At 42.0% G+C, this 19,098-nt stretch overlaps 1 protein-coding gene across 3 annotated transcripts in view; it reads left to right on the forward strand.

Moving 5' to 3' along the window:
- Window positions 1-19,098, forward strand: part of ZCCHC2 (zinc finger CCHC-type containing 2) — a 52,035-nt gene that overhangs the window by 12,952 nt on the left and 19,985 nt on the right. For 2 of the 3 annotated variants that reach the window (XM_059894534.1, XM_059894533.1), the window contains exons 2-8: window positions 504-615; window positions 3,210-3,286; window positions 5,559-5,630; window positions 8,671-8,783; window positions 13,234-13,328; window positions 15,920-16,003; window positions 17,912-17,969. In XM_059894534.1, coding sequence (XP_059750517.1) covers window positions 504-615; window positions 3,210-3,286; window positions 5,559-5,630; window positions 8,671-8,783; window positions 13,234-13,328; window positions 15,920-16,003; window positions 17,912-17,969 — 611 coding nt within the window. The remainder of the gene's footprint in view (window positions 1-503; window positions 616-3,209; window positions 3,287-5,558; window positions 5,631-8,670; window positions 8,784-13,233; window positions 13,329-15,919; window positions 16,004-17,911; window positions 17,970-19,098) is intronic. The other variant, XM_059894535.1, reaches the window with a different exon arrangement.

Raw genomic sequence — 19,098 nt, forward strand, 5'->3', positions numbered from 1 at the left:
CACATTCTTGTTTAGAATTGTGTATTGATGATACCTTTTAAAAAACTTTTTCCTAACAAAGCATCTTGTTAGACTGTCACTAAGACCAAGTAATGAATAAAAATTGCATAATTATATAAAAAATACAAATACCCTTACATCTGGGGAATAGCATAAAGGGTACCATCTTTTTATATTTATTCCTTCGATCCTGGTTCACTTTGGTAAAGAACTGACATCATTGGCAGTTCTGAATAGCAGTTTGCAAGCTGTCCCAAGAAACTGGGACAGTGAATAATGGATAGAATATTGCCATTAAATGAAGATAAATATTGATACTTCTTTCCCCACTGCTCTGACACTGTACCTTTCTGCTCTTAATGTGTAATCACCAATTTTATCTCTAAAAATTGCTATTAAAATTATTGCTATTAAAAGTAAGACTTTAATCTGGTTTATTTTTGTGCCATTCGCTATTCTTAGTCTCTGATATAGATTAACATGTGCCCCTCTTTCTCCTCTAGAATGACTCTGCTCATGGTGATTATATGCAAAGTAATGAGGCCAGTTTAATGGAACAAGCCCCGATACCTCATGATGGACTTACTGTGGCACCTCATAGAACCCAGCGAGAAGGTATGCTGTATTTTTCCTAAACTTTAAAACATCTGTACACGAAAAGATTGCAGAGTGCTATTGACATTGGTTAACTCACTCCTCTTTCTCCTTTTTGAAGTAGAGAAATCCTCCAGGTCCTGGATTTAGCTCAAATGCCAGCCCTCCCACTTCCTTGAGTCTGTGTCTGGGCTCTGGCTCTGCAGCCCCTGGCCTGTCCCAGCCCACGCTTACTTGGTTCTGCCTTGTGGTCCCTTGTCTTAAATCTGATTGCATACTTCTGGAGGACAAAGACCTTAACCTACTCCCAGAGTATCAGCCTAGTGCTTTATCTGTAGAATGTGCTCGATGTCTACTGAAGAAATTAATTTTACGGAAGTTCACTGCAAGAGAGTGAAGAAATTCCTTACAAGCCCGTTCTTCCTGCAGTAATGCAGTTTTCAGGAGGACCGGGTGGAGGAGTGAAAGGACGTTGCCCCCTGAGAAGAAATGAGTTCAGATTTTCTCTTCTCCTCGCATCTGGGGAGCCCGTTAGCCTGTACTGAGGGAAGTCTGAAATGGCAGATGTAGACTGCCACCCGGGCGGCCTCGGAAGGGTGAAGGGTGTACACTTAGCATCACACTCAGTTATAGCAGCTTTGAATTGGTGTCGTTTTGCTTCCTTTTCATTCCGGTAATAATCCTTTTGTGTGATGCATTTTTCTTCACGGAGGAAAAATAGGTGTGAATGTTTAATGTTTAGAAAATGTTTACAGAATTACCACTTCTATTCAAGACTATTAAACTACTCGAGTCACGAATGAACTGCTTCAGCCAGGCCCAGTGAGCCTACCAGTAACCTAAAGCAGAGTTTGGTTTTGCAGTGAAGGTCCTTTTTTAAAAAAAAGTAAAGATATTTAAAAAAAAAAACATAAAGACTACATCAAAAAGGTAACAATTAACTGTAATGTGGTACTCATAGATGGTTTTTCCTTTATTCATAATTTGTAAACAAAGGTACACAGTCCATGCTTTTCAGTTTTAATTTATGAGGGTTAGGGGATCTCCCATTATCAGCCATTCCTCACCACATACCCCTTTGTTTTCCTCATCTTGATTCTGATAGATCACAGCAGGTATAACTCGAAATCAAGGCTGAAGCCATAGCCGTGTTCCCGTACCCACACTGCCCCAGTGGTCCCCTTCCCTAGAAGTAAAGCTGCTTCATATTTTGGAACATTGATTAGTTCAGGTGGTTTTTATTTAATAGCATCATCCTTCACATAATTTAATAGAACAGCTTTTGGAAACAGCAGACTCTCCCTTCCCCACTTTGGCCTTTATCATACTGCAGCAGTTGTGAGCAATTGAAGGCTTCTCACCTGGCTTCTGAGATTTTCTTTTGTCCCATTCTCAACATTTCTCACCCACCAAGGGAAATTGGCCCAGAAGCAGGCCACCAAACACTATAGATTTGGAAAGTTAACACAAAATACTGGTAATGGTATCTCCTTAGTTTATTATGCCTGTTTACCAGCAAATTTCTGTAATCTTATGTTTCCTGCTTTCTCAGTGCCCACCTTCTGTGATCTACAGCAGTCTTAATTCTTCCTGTATACTTTTTGTTACTTTGTATATTCTACTTCGCCTATTTTAACTTCTTCTTTTAAGGCAGAGTGAGTCCTTCCCTTTTCTTCTCCATCTCCTGTCCCCCGAATCCAACAGTGACCTTCTGTTGAGTCACTTTCCTAACTTCTTACCTGTGACCTTTATCATCTTCATGACTATTTCTTCTACTTACACCGTGAGCAACAATCTTTTTTTTTTTTTTCCTTAAGTCCTTATATTATGCTTAGTAGACTGGCTCTTTTCAATTTGTAAAGAGATTTGCTTGCTAAGGTGATAACTTTTACTGAAGGATGTATGAAATGAGTAGTTTGGGGATTTGCACTTTTGCTTATTACTTCACGAGTAAGCTGACCATCTTATCTAATTCAATTCAGAGTAATTGTTCTTAAGCCATTAATGTAATTTATAATCACTATTTTATCTGTATAAATTGTGAAAAATTTTGCTGCAGTGAACCATCATAGTTCGTTATAATGTTAAGTTTGTGTTACTGTTATATGATATTAAGGGTCACATTCGAGAAAAACAATTTTTAAATTCTCAATTGGAAGGAAATTTTTACCAGTTCACATTACTTTTGAAGGGTTTTTTCCCCCCAATCAAAAAACAAAAAAACAGAAAAACATTTTCTAGTTTACACCTAATATGCATAAATAACTGAATGACTCTAAAGTGCTGTATTTGTGGTAATCTGAATTAACAGTTCTGAAGATTTCATCTAGAACAATAATCTTCACTGCGGGCGCCTTTTATTATTTATCTTTGGTGCTTAGCAGAGTGCTTGAAATGACTTCAGCCACTCAGCATGCTTAGTGGATATAGAAATAAATTACTTCATGAATGGACAGCACATTGCTGTGCTTCTGGGTTTTTTTGTTTTATTTCATGATTAAGGCTAGTAGTAAAGATGAAGATAAATAGCTTAATCGTTTGGCTTTGTCAGGTTGGGTAACTGAAATATGTATCTAGTCTCTGTAGAACAAGTCAGCATGTTTTCTTTCTTTCAGCTGTACACATTGAGAAGATAATGTTGAAAGGAGTCCAGAGAAAAAGGGCTGACAAATATTGGGAGTACACCTTCAAAGTAAGCTACTCTCACCCAAAAAGATATCTCATACTATGTTAAATGATCTTTTGGAAAGAATGAAAATTGATCTTTGGAAAAACTTAATGGCAGGTTTGCTAATTTAAGGGAAGCTATACACATGTCTGTGTTTGTCTTAGTTAAGGGAATGTACTGTTTTCAGTATATACTGCATGGTTTGCCAAGTGTTAAAAATTGTATCACATTAAAGTTACTCTGACAGTTTTATTAAAAAGAAATAAGAGCCTTAGATTTAAGGTGTAAGATATATCTTTAAAAAGTGAAAGTAAACATTCACCAGTATTTTTAAAAATCAAGATCACAGGCATTGTCTTTTCCTGGTATTTTTCTCCTCCTCTTCTTTCTCCGAGGCTTTGGTTTTCTGGCCTTTGTTGGCTTTTCTTATCTCTGCTTGCTCTGCTGCCATTCTGTCCTTCACACGGCTTTCTGATTAAGTGCAGAGCCCAGCTCTGTTAGTCCCCATGGCTCCTCTTTGCCTGTTGATTGTGATGTGGATTCCGTGTCCACGTCTTCCTCCCCCCCTGCTCGGGCTTCGCTGTCAAGCCCTTTCTTCTGACGTGGGACTGCCCACGCCTGGAAGCCGCGTGGAAGGACGCTGTGTTTCTCTGCATCCTCACTTCACTTCCTACCCAAAGGTGTTGCTTGCCCAACTTTAGCTGTACTTGCCTCACAAAGTCATTTCTAATCCTCCAGCAGAATGTTTTTTCATTCATCCCAGGTGTACCACCATCATCCCTTTCCCAGCTTCTTAATTTGGGTTCCATGATTTTTCTTTCCAGAAGGCTGTCATCTCATAGAGAGCAGGAATCTTCATCCTCTGCATCTCGCCATATCTGACTTGCTTCGTACATTAGTTGGAGTTTCAGGACTCTGGCTTCTGCCTTCTGTGAGAAATATCCTAAATTTTCAAATTTTAAGTCCTTACCTCCATGTTTCACCTATGTTTGGAACATTTAACACAAGCCCCCCTGCTCTCTTCATTCAGTTAGACCAGCTCTCCTTTTGTTGCTGGAGCTCTAAGCGCATTCCTTCCTGAAGGCCTTCGTTGTCCTCTGGCTCTGGAACGATATTCCCCCGGACCCTGGCAGAGCTGACGTCCCTTCAGCTCACACACAGGCTCGACGGCCCCTACTCTGAGGCCTTTCTTGGCACCCGTCTGACCTGCTTCTCCCACCTCCTGCTCCTGCTCCATGCCCAGCTCGTTTTCTTTGGAGCGCTGATCACTGATGGAGCTCCTTGTACATTCATTGGCTCTAATCTGACTCCTGCACTAGACTCTGACCTCAGCCAGCAGAGGCTTCACTGTCTCGTCCACTCCTGTATCCTTTCATAAGAACAGTGTCTGACACAAGTAGCTGCTCGACAGACATTTGAATAATTAAAAATCATTTAAAAGATGTGCCAGTTAATAAGGATATTTGTTTGAGGGTTGCTAGATAAAATTTTGTATGTATTCTTAAGTATCTGGTTAACTGTGGCATGACTGGTTGGTAAGGCTTATGTATTAGCATAGTTCAAGTATTCACTCAGCTCAAATAATTGTGAAGTAGAAATTATTAGTGGGCTACCATCGAGTCCACTGAGTTAAAGGTATCCAAGAAGTAGGTGGGTAATAGATTTTAGTTCTGGCTCTTCTGCTTACCTAGAGTTGAATCTGCGTAAGTTAACCTTTTTGAGTTTTAGTTTCTCCATCTGAAAACGGAGGTAGTCATATCTGCCCCATCTACGTTAATAGGATTGTAAAGCATTAAGATAAAGATGAAATCTTTTCATAAACCATAAGTCCCCATAAAAATGCAATACAGTACTACCAAAGAAGGGCAGTAAACTTGGCATTTCTCTTAAGAATGTATATTTAATAAGTTCCAGGAGATAGAGTTTTTCTTTTTTCTTGGGGCATAGATCTATGCTGTCGAAGTGTCATTTTAGAGTCCCTACAACTTCACCAAAAGGAACGTAAGACATTTCCCTTTCTGAAAAATTACTAAAGTATAGTCACGTTTTTAGAAGACAGCTTGTTTTGAAAACCATGCGCTTTGAAAGGAGTTATTAAAATTTTTTTAAGTAGAATGTCAATATACAGTTAATTTTAACAGTTTTGAAGCAATTATGACAATACCAGATTAACTTTATATTTCTAATTGTTAATCTTGATAAAGTTAAAGTAAGGTCATTTGTTTTACACATGGCTTTTTTCCAGTCAGTTCCTGCCTAAGAAATAACTGTATAACATGTTTTTTTTTTAAATCAGGTAAATTGGTCTGATCTTTCAGTCACAACAGTAACAAAAACCCACCAAGAACTACAGGAATTTCTGCTGAAGGTAAAAGTATAGATTTGTTGTTAAAATGATTTTGACGTGATATACAGCAGGGGTCCCCAAGCCCCGGGCAGCGGGCAGGTAGCGGTCCTCGGCCTGTTAGGAACTGGCCGCGCGGCGGGAGGTGAGTGGCAGTGAGCGAAGCTTCGTCTGCCACTCCCCATTGCTGGCATTACTGCCTGAACCATCCCTCCTGCCACGCCACCCCACCCCACCCCACCACGCCCCGCCCCGGTCCATGGAAAAATTTCTTCCACGAAACCGGTCCCTGGTGCCAAAAAGGTTGGGGACCGCTGATACACAGAATCCGAAAACCTTAGTACCAAAACAAACACCAGCAAAATTAAAGCATGTATATAGAGGCTGGCTTACAACTCTTCATGAACATTGCTGTAGAAGATGTCATGTTATTCTAAACATAGATTTTGTTACCTTACATTACCAATATAAGGAATTGATGGTTTTCCACATTAAAAAAAAGAAAAAAAAAAAAAAGGGAACCTTATTCCTAGTTCCTTGCTGAGATGTATATTGTTGGTGGCTCTGCGCCTAGTGCCCGACGGGTCTCTCCTCTGGGTTTCCCTGAACTTTATCTACTCTTTGTCTTGACAGATTTCATTTTTCAGTCACAGAATTTCTCTAAAGACTTAGGTGTTTTTTTAAAAAAAATGCAGCCCGAAATAAATAATTTGCTCTTCAGAATCACAGTAATTAATGGTCCCCCTGCTTAGCCAACATCTGAATATAGTGTTTTTTCCATAGGACCAATGCCTTATCAGGTTATATGAAATAATTGGCAACTAGCGTACTTCTAGGAACGAATTGCCGATTATGAAATATCCTTTCAAGTTTACCATGTCTTTTTTCCTTTTCATCTTCCTTTTAAAATCATCTACAAAAGGTAAGAGCATAAGCTGTCCGCTTGACAACCTGTACATGCTAACTAACGTCTTTGACTTCTGTGGAGGCGGTTGAACTGCACCTAAAGTTTGCTATAGTGAGGAAGGTCAGTGAGTTTGCTATAGTGAGTTCGAGGTCAGTGCTTTCCAGTCCTTTTTTCCGTATCAGTAGCAGCCTCTGTCCTCCACATCCTGGCCTCCTTCCCATGCTGCTCCTTGACAGCTGTGTCTGCCACCTGTGTTGTTTCTCCTTACCAGAAAGGAAGCTCCATGAAGGCGGGGTTCTTGTTTCATCCTCACTGCTGTATCCACAGTGCCAGAAACAGTACTTAGGACAGGATCGGAGTTTGAACTCTATGTTGACTGAATGAATGAATGGATTAATGAGGAGAGTTGCAAAAACCAAATTGTAATGAGATTTTGTAGATGGTTATCCGTTAGGCCTCAGTGTTCTTCTTAAAGAAGAACGTGTAGCGAGGTGTGAATGCCTTCCAGCACGCTGAGCTTGTGCTGTGGCTGAGCCGGGCCTCCGGAGGTGGGGGACTGGGTATGTTGGAGCAAAGACCAGACAGGTGAGAAAGTTCGGGGGACTGGTATAGAAGAGGCGTGTATTTTTAGTGAATGTGCCTTCCTCTAGCACTGGAAGTAGTCCCTGGATATCAAAGATAAAAGCACTTGAAAATAAATCCGTTTGCAAATACTGATGGCTGCATATCCGCACTCTGCCCAGTCACGTGAGCGGTCACTGACCAGGTGAAAATGTATATATTCTCACCTTCCTGTGTTGAGAAGAGCCATCAGTCATTCGGTAGTTGAAACAAGCTTCTCCACTGAAGCTGGTTTTGGCTGTGTATAGATATTCAGGAGAAATTGTGTTTAAAATGGGTAATGTGATATATGCCTAATGTTCTAAATCTGTATTAAAATGATAACATCAAAGTATAAATACTGAAATGAATGGTCATTTCCTTGTTTGCAAAAATGTGTAGATCCAGAACATGTTTCTTCCTGTTAGTGGTCTGAGGACATAATTTACACAGTGGGTGTGTGGAATGCCAGCAGAGCGTTTGACCTTACCAGGTTAATAAAAGGACCAGGAAGAGCTTCATTCTGTTATAACATCTTGATTCCATAGTCTTACTGTGCCTAAAATAGTAATTCTTACGCTACCTTTGTTAAATGTTCCATTTCTGAATTGTTGACTCAAAATGCTTATTTGTCAGAAGAATACTTACTTTGGGTTCTCCAATTAAAAATTAATATGTAAACTGACAAATTTGTATAGATTGTTATATTCCCATGGCACCTTAGATAAATGTGTTAATGGTTCTATTCTTAATTTTAGTGAAAGTGCCTGCAGTTCACGAGTTAATTGCAAAGACTAGTTATCAAAAGTCAAATTTAAAACTTTGACTTCTTGAAAGACTTGGAAAATTAGTTTTATAAGGGATCAATTTATTAGGCATTTTAATAGGTAAACTAGTTAATAAAAACAAAGTTTTAAGTCATTTTATTTAATTTAAAAATTCTCTTGGTCAACTGATGATTTTTTTGTGATTTCTTGTGCATGGCTCTGAGGCCACCTCCATCACATTGAGGAAAAGGTTCCTAAACCTCCAATTAATCTTTTTATGTAAGATTCTGAGTTTTCACCCCATCTTTCACACCCAGGTCTTTATTTGGTGTGTAGCGTTGACAGCCTGACATGGCCTGAGGTTCACACGTGATGCAGAAGGCACAAAAGTGGTAACTACAAAGGCAGAGATCACGTTTTCAGAATACTATTTGAGGATAAAAATAATACTCCCTGTACTCTGCGAAAGGCTCCATTTCACTAAAGAACCTTGGTGCGGTGTCCTGGGATGGGATGGGAGGGGAGTGCCGGGGGGCCCAGAGCAGGCTTAGCGCTGCCGGCACCCTCGGCCCCTCCCCTTCCCTTGGGACCCTGCAGTTCCCTGTGCAGTGGGTTCCCTGTGCAGTGCCACTTCAGGCTGCAGCCCTATGTCGGGAAGATTTAGAAAAGGAACTGCTTCTGGATGATTTCTGAGTAGGAGGCATTCATCTTCCTTTTGTGCCTCTGGTGTGTGACATATTTGCCAGTAAGTGAGAAACTTAACGTTGGTCGTGCGGTTTTTCTTTCCTAGCTTCCAAAGGAGTTGTCCTCGGAGACTTTTGACAAGACCATCTTAAGAGCCCTGAATCAGGGCTCATTGAAGAGGGAAGAACGGCGGCACCCTGACCTGGAGCCCATCCTGAGGTAACGGTTTACTGGCACCTCCCCGGCAGCCTCACAGGCTGGGCCACGGCCGTCCCGGGGCTGAGGATGGAGTTCTAGGGGAGATCACAGAGATTCCTCCTCTGGAGTACTTTTCAGAATGGACTTTTTATCCTTGTGTTATTTAGATCTAGGCTAGTAGTAGACACCAAACGAATTTCTCGTATCATTGTACTTTTCAGCTGTCTGTTATCATAAAAATCGTTTCTAAAGTATGCATATATTCAGTGAAACCTCTTATTTTCACCATAAAGTATTTATTGAAAGAGGCCCGTGTCCAAGAGCTCAACTTTGGAGGTGGTTTTGGATTTAAGTTGTTGAGTAAGGTTAGGCTAATGGGTGGGAAAGTGAGGGGCGTCCGAGGTCTGCAGTGTGGTTTTGGTCACTGTTGGCGCTCACCCCTCTCTGAGGGCCCCCCTTTAGGAGAGAGAAACTAAGGAATAACGGCCAAGGGAACAAAGGCTGTTATACTGGAAACTTGCAGTTATCAATAAGTAAAATAAGTGAAAGCAGTGTTGGCGCATATGCGGCTTAGAGTCGGGGCTTAGGTGAGACTGATCTGCCCCCTGAAGCTCAGCGGGCCCAACCTGGGAGGAAGACTTGCTGGGGCAGAGGTGCGGGCCGTGTCATGCAGTGACCCTCCTGCTCCCACCCAGGCCCCCTGAGTATTCTCAGGACGGGGTGGGGCTGGGGACAGAAGCAGAAATCCGGGAGGGAGGGTATTTCCATTGTATGACAAGATTTAGGGTGTGATTTGGAAGCAAATGAGGGAAACCAGAGAGGAGATGGAGGGAGTGACTGGGAAAAGGCAGCGGAGCAGAGAGCTGGAGGGTCCGATTCGAAGCCCCCCTACGAGCACGAGCACGATGGAAGGCGTGGAGGGACTGAGGAGCGACGTGGAGGCTGGAGCCAGACGTGGAGCGGCCGGGGAGCAGCTTCAGGGGAGCGCCCCTCCCGCGCAGCCCGCGTGCACGATGGGCTGTGAGGCCTCGGAGGGCACAGTGGGAGGGTCCAGAGAAGGACCGGAGGAGTGGGAGGGGCTGGGCTCCTGGCGGTGGGCGCAGAGAGCATTCCAGGGCCGAGCTCCTGAGGCCCCTGTGCCGCTGCTCAAGCATGGGGGCGTGTGCATCCCTGGGGAGCCTGTTAAAGGGCGGAGTCGTGCCCCGCAGTACTGGGGTGAGCGCAGTGCTGGGGTTCTAGGCTGCTGGGGGCGCGGGGTCCGCAGAGCACGCCCAAGAGGGTGGCGAGTTCTCAGGCCCCCGCACGTACAGGTGGCTCAGGAGGGGCGTGTGCAGCTGTGATACGGGGGTGGGGGGTGGCAGCGCGGGCCTGGTGTCTGCGCTGGGTGACAGCCTCTGGGGAGGGAAGTCATTCGCCCCCCGGGTGACGGTGCGGGGAGGCCTGGCCTAATGTTCCAGAGGGTGCACACGTGACAGGTGGCCCGGCAGGGGCGTGAGGCCCAGATGGGGTCAGGAGGGCGTATGCGCAGGGCTCCGAAGGGAGAAGCAGTGACAGTGGGAGACAGATGAGCTTACTACAGGGGGATGGGCCTAGTTAGGGTGTATCTTAAGAATCATGAGAACCAAGTTTCTCTGTTGGAGAAGAGAGTTATGGTATGGAAAGGAGAAAACCAGAATGAACCCTGGAGTGTCTCATTGGAGTTGAAGATATCGGGGCAGACTCACAATTTTCAGTATATATAGGTAGATACAGAAATAGATATGGTTGTGTGTGTGCACATGTGTTCCCCGGCTCTGGTCATTGAAAGGGTCGGGAAGCAGCCACACCCCAGTAGCGGTGGGCATCCCTGGTATCCAGAGCTTGACTTGTAACTCTGTTCTCCACTGAACAGAGCTAGGGCTCCTTGGAGGAGAAGCTGATTGCAGGGCTGGAGGAGGAAAAATACAAGATGAGCCCGTTGTGCCAGAGAGCAAGGAAGCGCTCAAGGGATGTTTGGCTCGGTCACGAGGACAGAGGCCAGCCTGAAGGGCTCCTAGTGGTCAAGTCTGGAGCAAATTGAACATCAAAATAAATAATAACAGTAACATTGAATGAAATAGGAAACCATGGGTCTGTGTTGAAATAAATAATAAACGAATAGATTGAACGTTTGAGGACTAGGATATTTACATTGTCAGAGTCATTTCCCAGTGCTTATTACTTCTAAAGGAGGGAGAGTAACTCTGGGTGGAGAAGTCTGACAGATGCTACTTGGATCCAGGAGAGCGAACTTGACTCAGGATCGCCCACCGCACAATAGGCTGCAACGAAGGAGCACTGCCTCACTCCTGTGATACTCCTGCTGTGAACCTAATCTCGAGGAAACAGCAGGCAAACCCAAATTGTGACCATTCCACAAAATATCTGCGCTGTCCTCTTAAAGCCAGGACAGTCGAGGGAGGGCTGAGAAGGTAGCACGGCTAGCTGGGTGCAGCGCAGGATCTGAACTGGGTCTTTGTGGTAAAAAGGATACTTTGGGATCAATTGGCAAAATTTAAGTGGCATCCGGGGGTTAGGAGGTCCTAATTTATCAGTGTTAGCGTCCTGATTTTGATTGTAGGAGAATGTCTTTGTAGGAATACTCATGTTTCACCCGGTGTTGGGGCAGCAGAGGTCAGTTATTTATGGTTTAGAAAGAAAGTTCTCTTTATTTGCAACTTCTCTGTAAGTTTGAGGTTTTCAGAGGGAAAAAAATACTTCCACAAGGAGCCACTTTCAGAAATTTGGCTCTTGGCCAGCACCACAATTAAGAAGTATGTGTTGGACTCCTTGTTATAGCTTTTAGGGTTCTCCTCAGTTATGATCTCGTGTGTGTGTGTGTGTGTGTGTGTGTGTGTGTGTGTGTGTATAGCCTTTTTACTGTAAAGATGTTATTCAAGCTATTTGTGGAGAATGCAAAGGAAGGTGTAATGTGAAAAGTCCCTAATATCCCTTTCTTCAAGTCTAGTCACTAGAAGTGGCCTTCATTAAAAACTTACATAGCTTTCCAAAAATTTTCTGGGCATGTACACATCCCTGAATTTGTGTATTTGTGTGTATTTCCTTTGCACAAATGAACTCTTCTTTGCACACTTTTTTGCCATTTAGTCTTTTCAGTAAATAATATTGGACGTGGTAAAGCATCAGTACATGTAAAAAGATTGCTGCCTGACTTGAGTCTGTATGCTGATTCCAACCAAGCCCCTGCCTTTATCTCAGGTGTGGTTTTCCTATACTGGATATGCCTGTACTTTTGACCAGTTAATTTGGTTTGTAAATGTAACTGGGCAGTAGATGCCTTTGGATTTTAATCCTCAGCCTTAGGTAATGTGTTCAGACCTGGAAATTTAGATTAGCTCCATACTTCGTATCTCAGTTTCTCTTCCATCTCTTCATTTCCTCCCTTTGTCTTCCTATTGAATATTTACCTCCACATTTGAGAACCAAGAAGCAATTTTGTCTAACGCACAAGGCAACTTTGGTCCATAAGGGTCATCTCTTCATATGGTATTTTGATGATTTTTTAACTAATCTGAATGATAGGTCCAAAACCTTGGGGAGACATTAAGAATTAAATTTTTAAATGAGCATTTAAAATGTTCAAAAGTAATGCAAGGGGGTTTGGATGTTGAGCAGGGTGACAGTTTAATATGCGTATACTATTTGAGTGTCATAACCTTGAAGAATGTTAGTATAGTCCCTAAGAAGAAATCGGAACTGAAAGGCCAGATAACTTGTTTAGGGTGATGCAGCTTTTAAGTGATTGAGCTGGTATTCAGATCCCAAGTAAACTTTCCATTAGACTGTGCTGTAACTATGCCCCTTTTGGCAGAGTCCCTTTTGTAGGGAAGACCTCCAGTTGGAATCTTTTAATGACATTAATAAAACATGAGGAAAGCTGTTTTTTAAAAATAACAGCTTAGAATTGTGGTATGATACATATTGAGGTGAGTCATCAGTCATACCTTAGTCTGTAGTAATACTTGTAACTAACCTGGCCGCTGCGTTCCATTTGTAGTTTCCAGAACTCCTGCATCCCGAACTTCCCAACCTCTTACTTTCAGACTGTGGGAAGGTGCCTTCATGGTACACCCAAATGATGAAAAGTAACACCTATGAAGAAGGGTAAAGAAACTGAAGTTGTTTTTCTGAGCAGAAAGGCGACTATTGGACCACTTGGGTAAAAGGCTGAAATAATACATAGTTGGTCAGAATTGAAGCATTACCACTAGATTATATAAAATTAAAAATAAGCCTGTTTATTAGATTCTTGTAAATAAGTCTTTTATTCACTTCCTCCTATGGGAAATACATTAGAAAATAATATTTTTTTCCTTAGGAAGGCAATTTTTTATACCTGAATTAAACTGCCACTGGGTTTGTTTACAATCTAAACTGTCTCGTGGATTTATAGTACATGAAATTAATGAATCTCTTTTCTTTTTATGTGCAGGCAGCTATTTTCAACTTCGTCACGAGCTTTTCTACAGAATCAGAAAGTACACAGCTTTTTTCAGTCCATATCATCAGACCCTTTCCACAGCCTCAGTAAGTGCCCCTCTGCTTCTCTGTAGAAATTTGGCCTTTTCCTTGCTTGGATGTCTTGCTTTACCATGCCATCTTGTATGGGATTGTCACTTTAGTTAAGGTCAAGGAATAGTGGCATACAAAATTAGAAACATTTGTAGTTTTTAGTGAATTTTACCCTGCAGTTTTAAAGAAAATAACAACAGCTAATGTGACAAAACAGTAATGACCTGTATGCAAAAAGAATATAAAAAGGAGTGTATGTATGTATATATATATAACTGATTCACTTTGCTGTACAGCAGAAACTAACACAACACTGTAAATCAGCTATACTCTAGTAAAAATTTAAAAATTTAAAAAAATTTAAAAAAAAGCTAATGTCACAAAACAGACTGATTCCAAGGCAAGGGCCAAGTATCTCAAAGTCGTGTGCATACTGGATCCTCAAGTTCCTTGAGAGATCTGGCTTACAGGTTGTAGAGATGCTTCAGTGCTGCTTGCATGATGGTGCATGATGGATAACCTCTCATGATCTGCCCCTGTTCCCATAATGACCTCCCCAGCCTCCCAGGCTGGAAACTCTGGCCTTACTCTTTTCACTTTTCCTCTTTGTATTCAGTCATTTAAAGGCCAAGCCATGCCAGACAAAGGACATCATCCTTTTTACCCCTCCTCACCAATCCCATTGTTAGTTAGGTCGTTTTTTCATGCATAGACTATGCAAAGCCTCACTTCTCTCAGGTTCTGGTTTCTTACTGTACTATAACCTGTCCTGGGATTATCTCGGGGATCAATTTGTTAATCCTCTATTTAGAACCTTAAACGTTTGCTGTGAAATTCAAGCCCTGCCGTGAGCCCCTTGAGCCGCCTCTCACCTCTCTCAGGCTCCCATTGGCAGCCACTCAGGACACCCTGCCGTTTCCTGTCCCAGGGTCTTGGCTCGTTCTGCACCCTATCTTTTGTTACAGCCTGTTAAAATCACACCTGTTTCAGGACCCAACTGAAATAACACCTCCTGAGGATTTCCTAGCTTTCTCTTACGTTCCTGTGTTTTGGTTTTGCCCGCATGTTTCAGCATTCATCATGGTCTGCCTGGAGTTTAGTTTTATACACGTCTATCACAGCTGCCTTTTTTAGCAAATATTTTGCCAGTAACATCGATGTGTGCTTTAGGAGAATTTCTGCTAACTTTAAGCACAGCCACTATGGCAAGTCGCTATGTATTTTTCTTGTTTTTTGAATCTTTCCTTCTGCTTTCAACAAAGCCATGTCTCCCTGTACCTAAAGGGGAAAGAAAATGCATTTTTCCTCAGTTTGAAGTGGGAGGAAAAAAAAGAGGTAAAAAAAAAAAAAATAGTATGATTGGATATTTATTGTAACAAAGGGGTTAACTTTTAGTTTTTCTGATCATTTGTGTGTATGTATATATGCCTTAAACATTTTAAACAAAAAGTAGCAACTAGAATTAATGACTCTTCATGACTAAGACAAGATGAACAACTCCATGTTTAAATTCATGTCTGAATAGTGGCAATAGCTTTTTAAAAAGAGAATCCTGATCATTCTAGAGTCGTTAATAGATTTAACAGCCAGTGCTTTCCACTTGAACCAAGTGTGGTTTTTAGTGAATATCTATAAATAGCGTCTAATTCTAAAAAAGCATTGAAGCATGAAGTTAAACTTTTAATTCAGATTTTAGCAGGCTGCCTAGGAAAATGTACCCAAGTGAGTAGTACACACATAAATAACAGAAAACCCGTCTGGAGAGTTTGGCAGTATCTAAATTACATGAGCAATGCTAAAGAGGCTGGTAGATTTTAAGAGATCAAATCGTTATGAAATCAAAATAGTGTATTAAAGGACATGTTTTGAGATTGTGGAAAATCTGGTCAGGATGTTCAGATTATTTCACCAAAGAACACATCATTGGCAAAGTTCATTTGCACTTACTCTTTTAAGAAATGACAGCTCTAACTTACCCTGCCCCCACAATAGAGAGCAATATTCCGTATCCTGACAGCTGAGAGAACAAATGTTAAACTCCTGAATGACTTAAAATGTTGACCTCCAGAAGCCTACTGGTGTGTATTTTAATGGAGACGTAATCCAGTGCATCAGGGTGGGTTCCGTGGGTCAGTGCTGGTCCATGATTGCCGGTCACTGGTCTGTGGTAGAAGAACAGGAACAGAGAGGAGACGCTGGGAGTAATCTGACGTTGCCACATTATACTGTCTTTCATAAAAGGAGCGATCCACACGATCTGGAAATTCTGAAAAACCTTACACAGCACAGATAGTTGAGAAGCACTGATCTAGTCCATCTCCTCATTTTGCACAAGAGCACGCGGGGGCAGGCAGATGTGAAGCAGCTTGCTTCACCCCTGTGGCTTGTATGGGGAGAGCTGGCTCCGTGCTTCAGGGTCCCCACTCCCAGTCCAGGGTTTTGTACTATGTCCTCTAGCTTTCTTCAAAGTCCTAACTACTAGACACGTTCTCTTTACCATTAACTCTCCACTCTCATCCTCCATGGGAGAAGAGTAATCATTATATTTGTTTTTCTCACTATTACAATTTTCCCTAAAAGTTAATGGTATTTAATACTTCCCGCAGATAACTTACAATCCAATCTGAAGACTTCTAAGATATTAGAACACTTAAAAGAAGACAGCTCAGAAGCTTCAAGTCAAGAAGAAGGTAAACGCTGATTCACTGGAATAAGTCATTCTGCGTGATATTGTCACAGGGATAGGTAAACAAACCGTTAGAACAGATTAAGGAACTGAGAAACAGACATATGGGAACTTGGAATGTGACAGGTGGCCTTACAGAAAAGTGGGGAAAGAATATGCAATAAATGGTATTGGCTGGCTTTCCAGTCAAAAAAAATGTTATATAATTAGATCCCTACTTCTCTTGGGCACAGAAAATTTCAAATGAATAACAAATTATTTGCAACATATATAAACTTAATGTAATATGTAAAATGTAAAACTTAAATTTTTAAATGTTAATAGTCTGGGATGAGAAGGCTTTCTTGACAAGACAGAGCATGACCATAGTGGAGATCTTTCTAATGTAAATTAAAGCTTAACACGTGACAAGAGGTTACCATTCAGAGGACATTTGCAGGATATTTACAGGTGTAAAGACTATACATCCAGACTACAGATTCTTCTAAAAATCACTGAGAAAATCAGTCTGGTCAACAATATGGGGAAAGATAAACATAGGCAGTTCTCACAGAAGAACGTTGAATGGTTCAGCCTCACAAGTAGTCCAGAAAATGCAAACTAAAAACAATGAGAGGAGCTTCCCTGGTGGTGCAGTGGTTAAGAATCCGCCTGCCAATGCAGGGGACACGGGTTCGAGCCCTGGTCCACGAAGACCCCACATGCCGTGGAGCAACTAAGCCTGTGCACCACAACTACTGAGCCTGCACTCTAGAGCCCGCGAGCCACAACCACTGAGCCCGTGTGCCACAACTACGGAAGCCCGTGTGCCTAGAGCCCATGCTCTGCAACAAGAGAAGCCACCGCAGTGAGAAGCACTGCAACGAAGAGTAGCCCCCCGTTTGCCGCAACTAGAGAAAGCCCACGCGCAGCAACAAAGACCCAATGCAGCCAAAAATAAATAAATAAAATAATTAAAAAACAAAAGTACAATGAGAGATTAGTTCACACTCATCAGATTGGCAAACCATTTTCAAGTCTGACATTATCAAAGATATGAAGTAATGGGAATCCTCATCTACTGTTGATGGGAATTTAAATTGGTACAACTATTGGTACAACTATTTTGGACAAAAATTTGACACTCTCGTGAAGTTGGAGGTGATTAATGCAGTTCTGCTTCTATGAAAATTGTCGTCCGTGTGTTCAGGGGACAGGGATTCAGGCTCTCCCAGCAGCTTATGGGTAACAGCAAGCACCTGGATGTTAACCCAAATGTTTCAAATGTTAATAAAGTTATAAACAGATTGTGGTACCTTCATGCCAGGTGGTAATTAAAATAAAGGGTATTTGTAGTATATTCAAACATGTAGCACCACTGTGTGTTTGTGAATACACACAGAGGTAGTTAAAATAAAAACATGCACTAGATTATTTCAACTAGTTAACCTCTGTAGAGGGAGGGAGCTGAATGGAATGGAGGGAGGCCTTCAGTTGTTTCTGGGATATTTCCTTTCCTAATAAAAAGAGGCAAATACAGAGATACCTGCGAGGTGGGTACATGGGTGTTGGTTTTATTAATATGTGGTTTTTTGATATTTGAGACACTTCTTTTTTTTTTCTCATGGTTAAAAAAGAGCCTGAAATTGAATGTGTGGTTTTGCAGCTTAATGCTCATAGTCAAATTTCATAGTCTTGGACAAAATTGATTTTGCTATTAGGTGGAACATATTTGAGAGGATATTTAAGGAAATTACTGTGTCTTACTGTGTCTTTGAAAAATTGTTTCTTTAAGGAATTTTCTGTGAAAAATGCTTAGAAGTGCTCTACGTGGTCTGTCAACACTGTTATGGTCACATACGATAGTTGCGTCTTCCTTTTGGATTTTGCAGAAGCATCTGGTATAATAAATTGTTTTTTTCCTCCACTCTAGATGTGTTACAGCACACCATAATCCACAAGAAACATACCGGGAAAAGTCCCCTTGTGAAGTAGGTATCTAGTTCCTAAAACATGAATGACTTTGTGCGTTTTTAAATCAGCGTCACGTTTACTTACTGATGTATTTGGCTATAATTTTGCCGTTTTACTGTTTGCTTGTTATTTGTCTCACCTTTTCTGTGTTTTCCTTTCTCTCCTTTCTTGCTTTTGGGCGTTTTTTTAAAATTCTGTTTTTCTCTTCTGTTAGCCTTGATAGTTTTCCATACATTGTTTTTCGATTCTTCTGATGGTTACCTAGAGGTTTTATTCTACATCTTTGACTTAGGAAGGTCTGATATTTGTGCTTGTACCATTTCCCACGTGAGGGCCTTGGATCACTGTAACTTCACTTACCTCCTCCCAGCTTATAAACTGTAGCTGTCATGCATCTTAATTCTGTTTTAAACCTCATGAACCTTTTCACGTTAATCATTTAGTTTTTCCCATTCCACTGTTCTGCATTCCTTCCAGTGTGTCTGAGCGTCCTTGTAACTGAAGAACACTGGAGAATTCCCTGTCATCATATCTGCCAGTGATGAAATCACTTTGTTTTTTATCTGGAAAAAATGTCTATTTTGCCTTCATTTTTGAAAGACGTTTTTGTTCATACGACATAGGACTCCAGGCTGGCAGTTACTTTCTGTTAGTGCTCAGAAGCTCCAGTGTCGCTGTCTCCGGTCTAGTGCCCTTGGTCCTTCACATCATATCCTCTCAGCCCAGTTTGATTTCTGCTGCAAGCCACATAAAATCATTTATGTGACTTCTGACCCCCCTCACACTGTGACCATCCCTCCGCAGGCCCTGCCTCGTGACTGTCCGCCTCCTGCCTCAGGGCCCGCACTGATTCTGTGAGCCTGCTTAGCCCTTGAACCAGCCCAGTTCAGAGCTGCACGTTAATTTGCCCCGGGGGTCAACCCTCAACTGGTGGGGAGCTCCAGCTTCCTGCCCTTTGGGGAGATAATTCTGGGAGGTCCCAGCTGGTTTGAGCCTCTGTCGCTCATAGCGGCAGCCTCACTAATGGACCCACACGCTGGTTTTTCCTCCTTTCCTGTTTCATTCTCCCCACTCCTTGCTCCCACTTCTGGATCACCTCCCAAGTCAACTGTGTCATCCCCAGATTCTGCTTTTAGGGGCAACAGT

The sequence above is a fragment of the Balaenoptera ricei genome, chromosome 14, assembly GCF_028023285.1.
Source record: "Balaenoptera ricei isolate mBalRic1 chromosome 14, mBalRic1.hap2, whole genome shotgun sequence".
In the NCBI taxonomy this organism is placed as follows: Eukaryota; Metazoa; Chordata; class Mammalia; order Artiodactyla; family Balaenopteridae; genus Balaenoptera; species Balaenoptera ricei.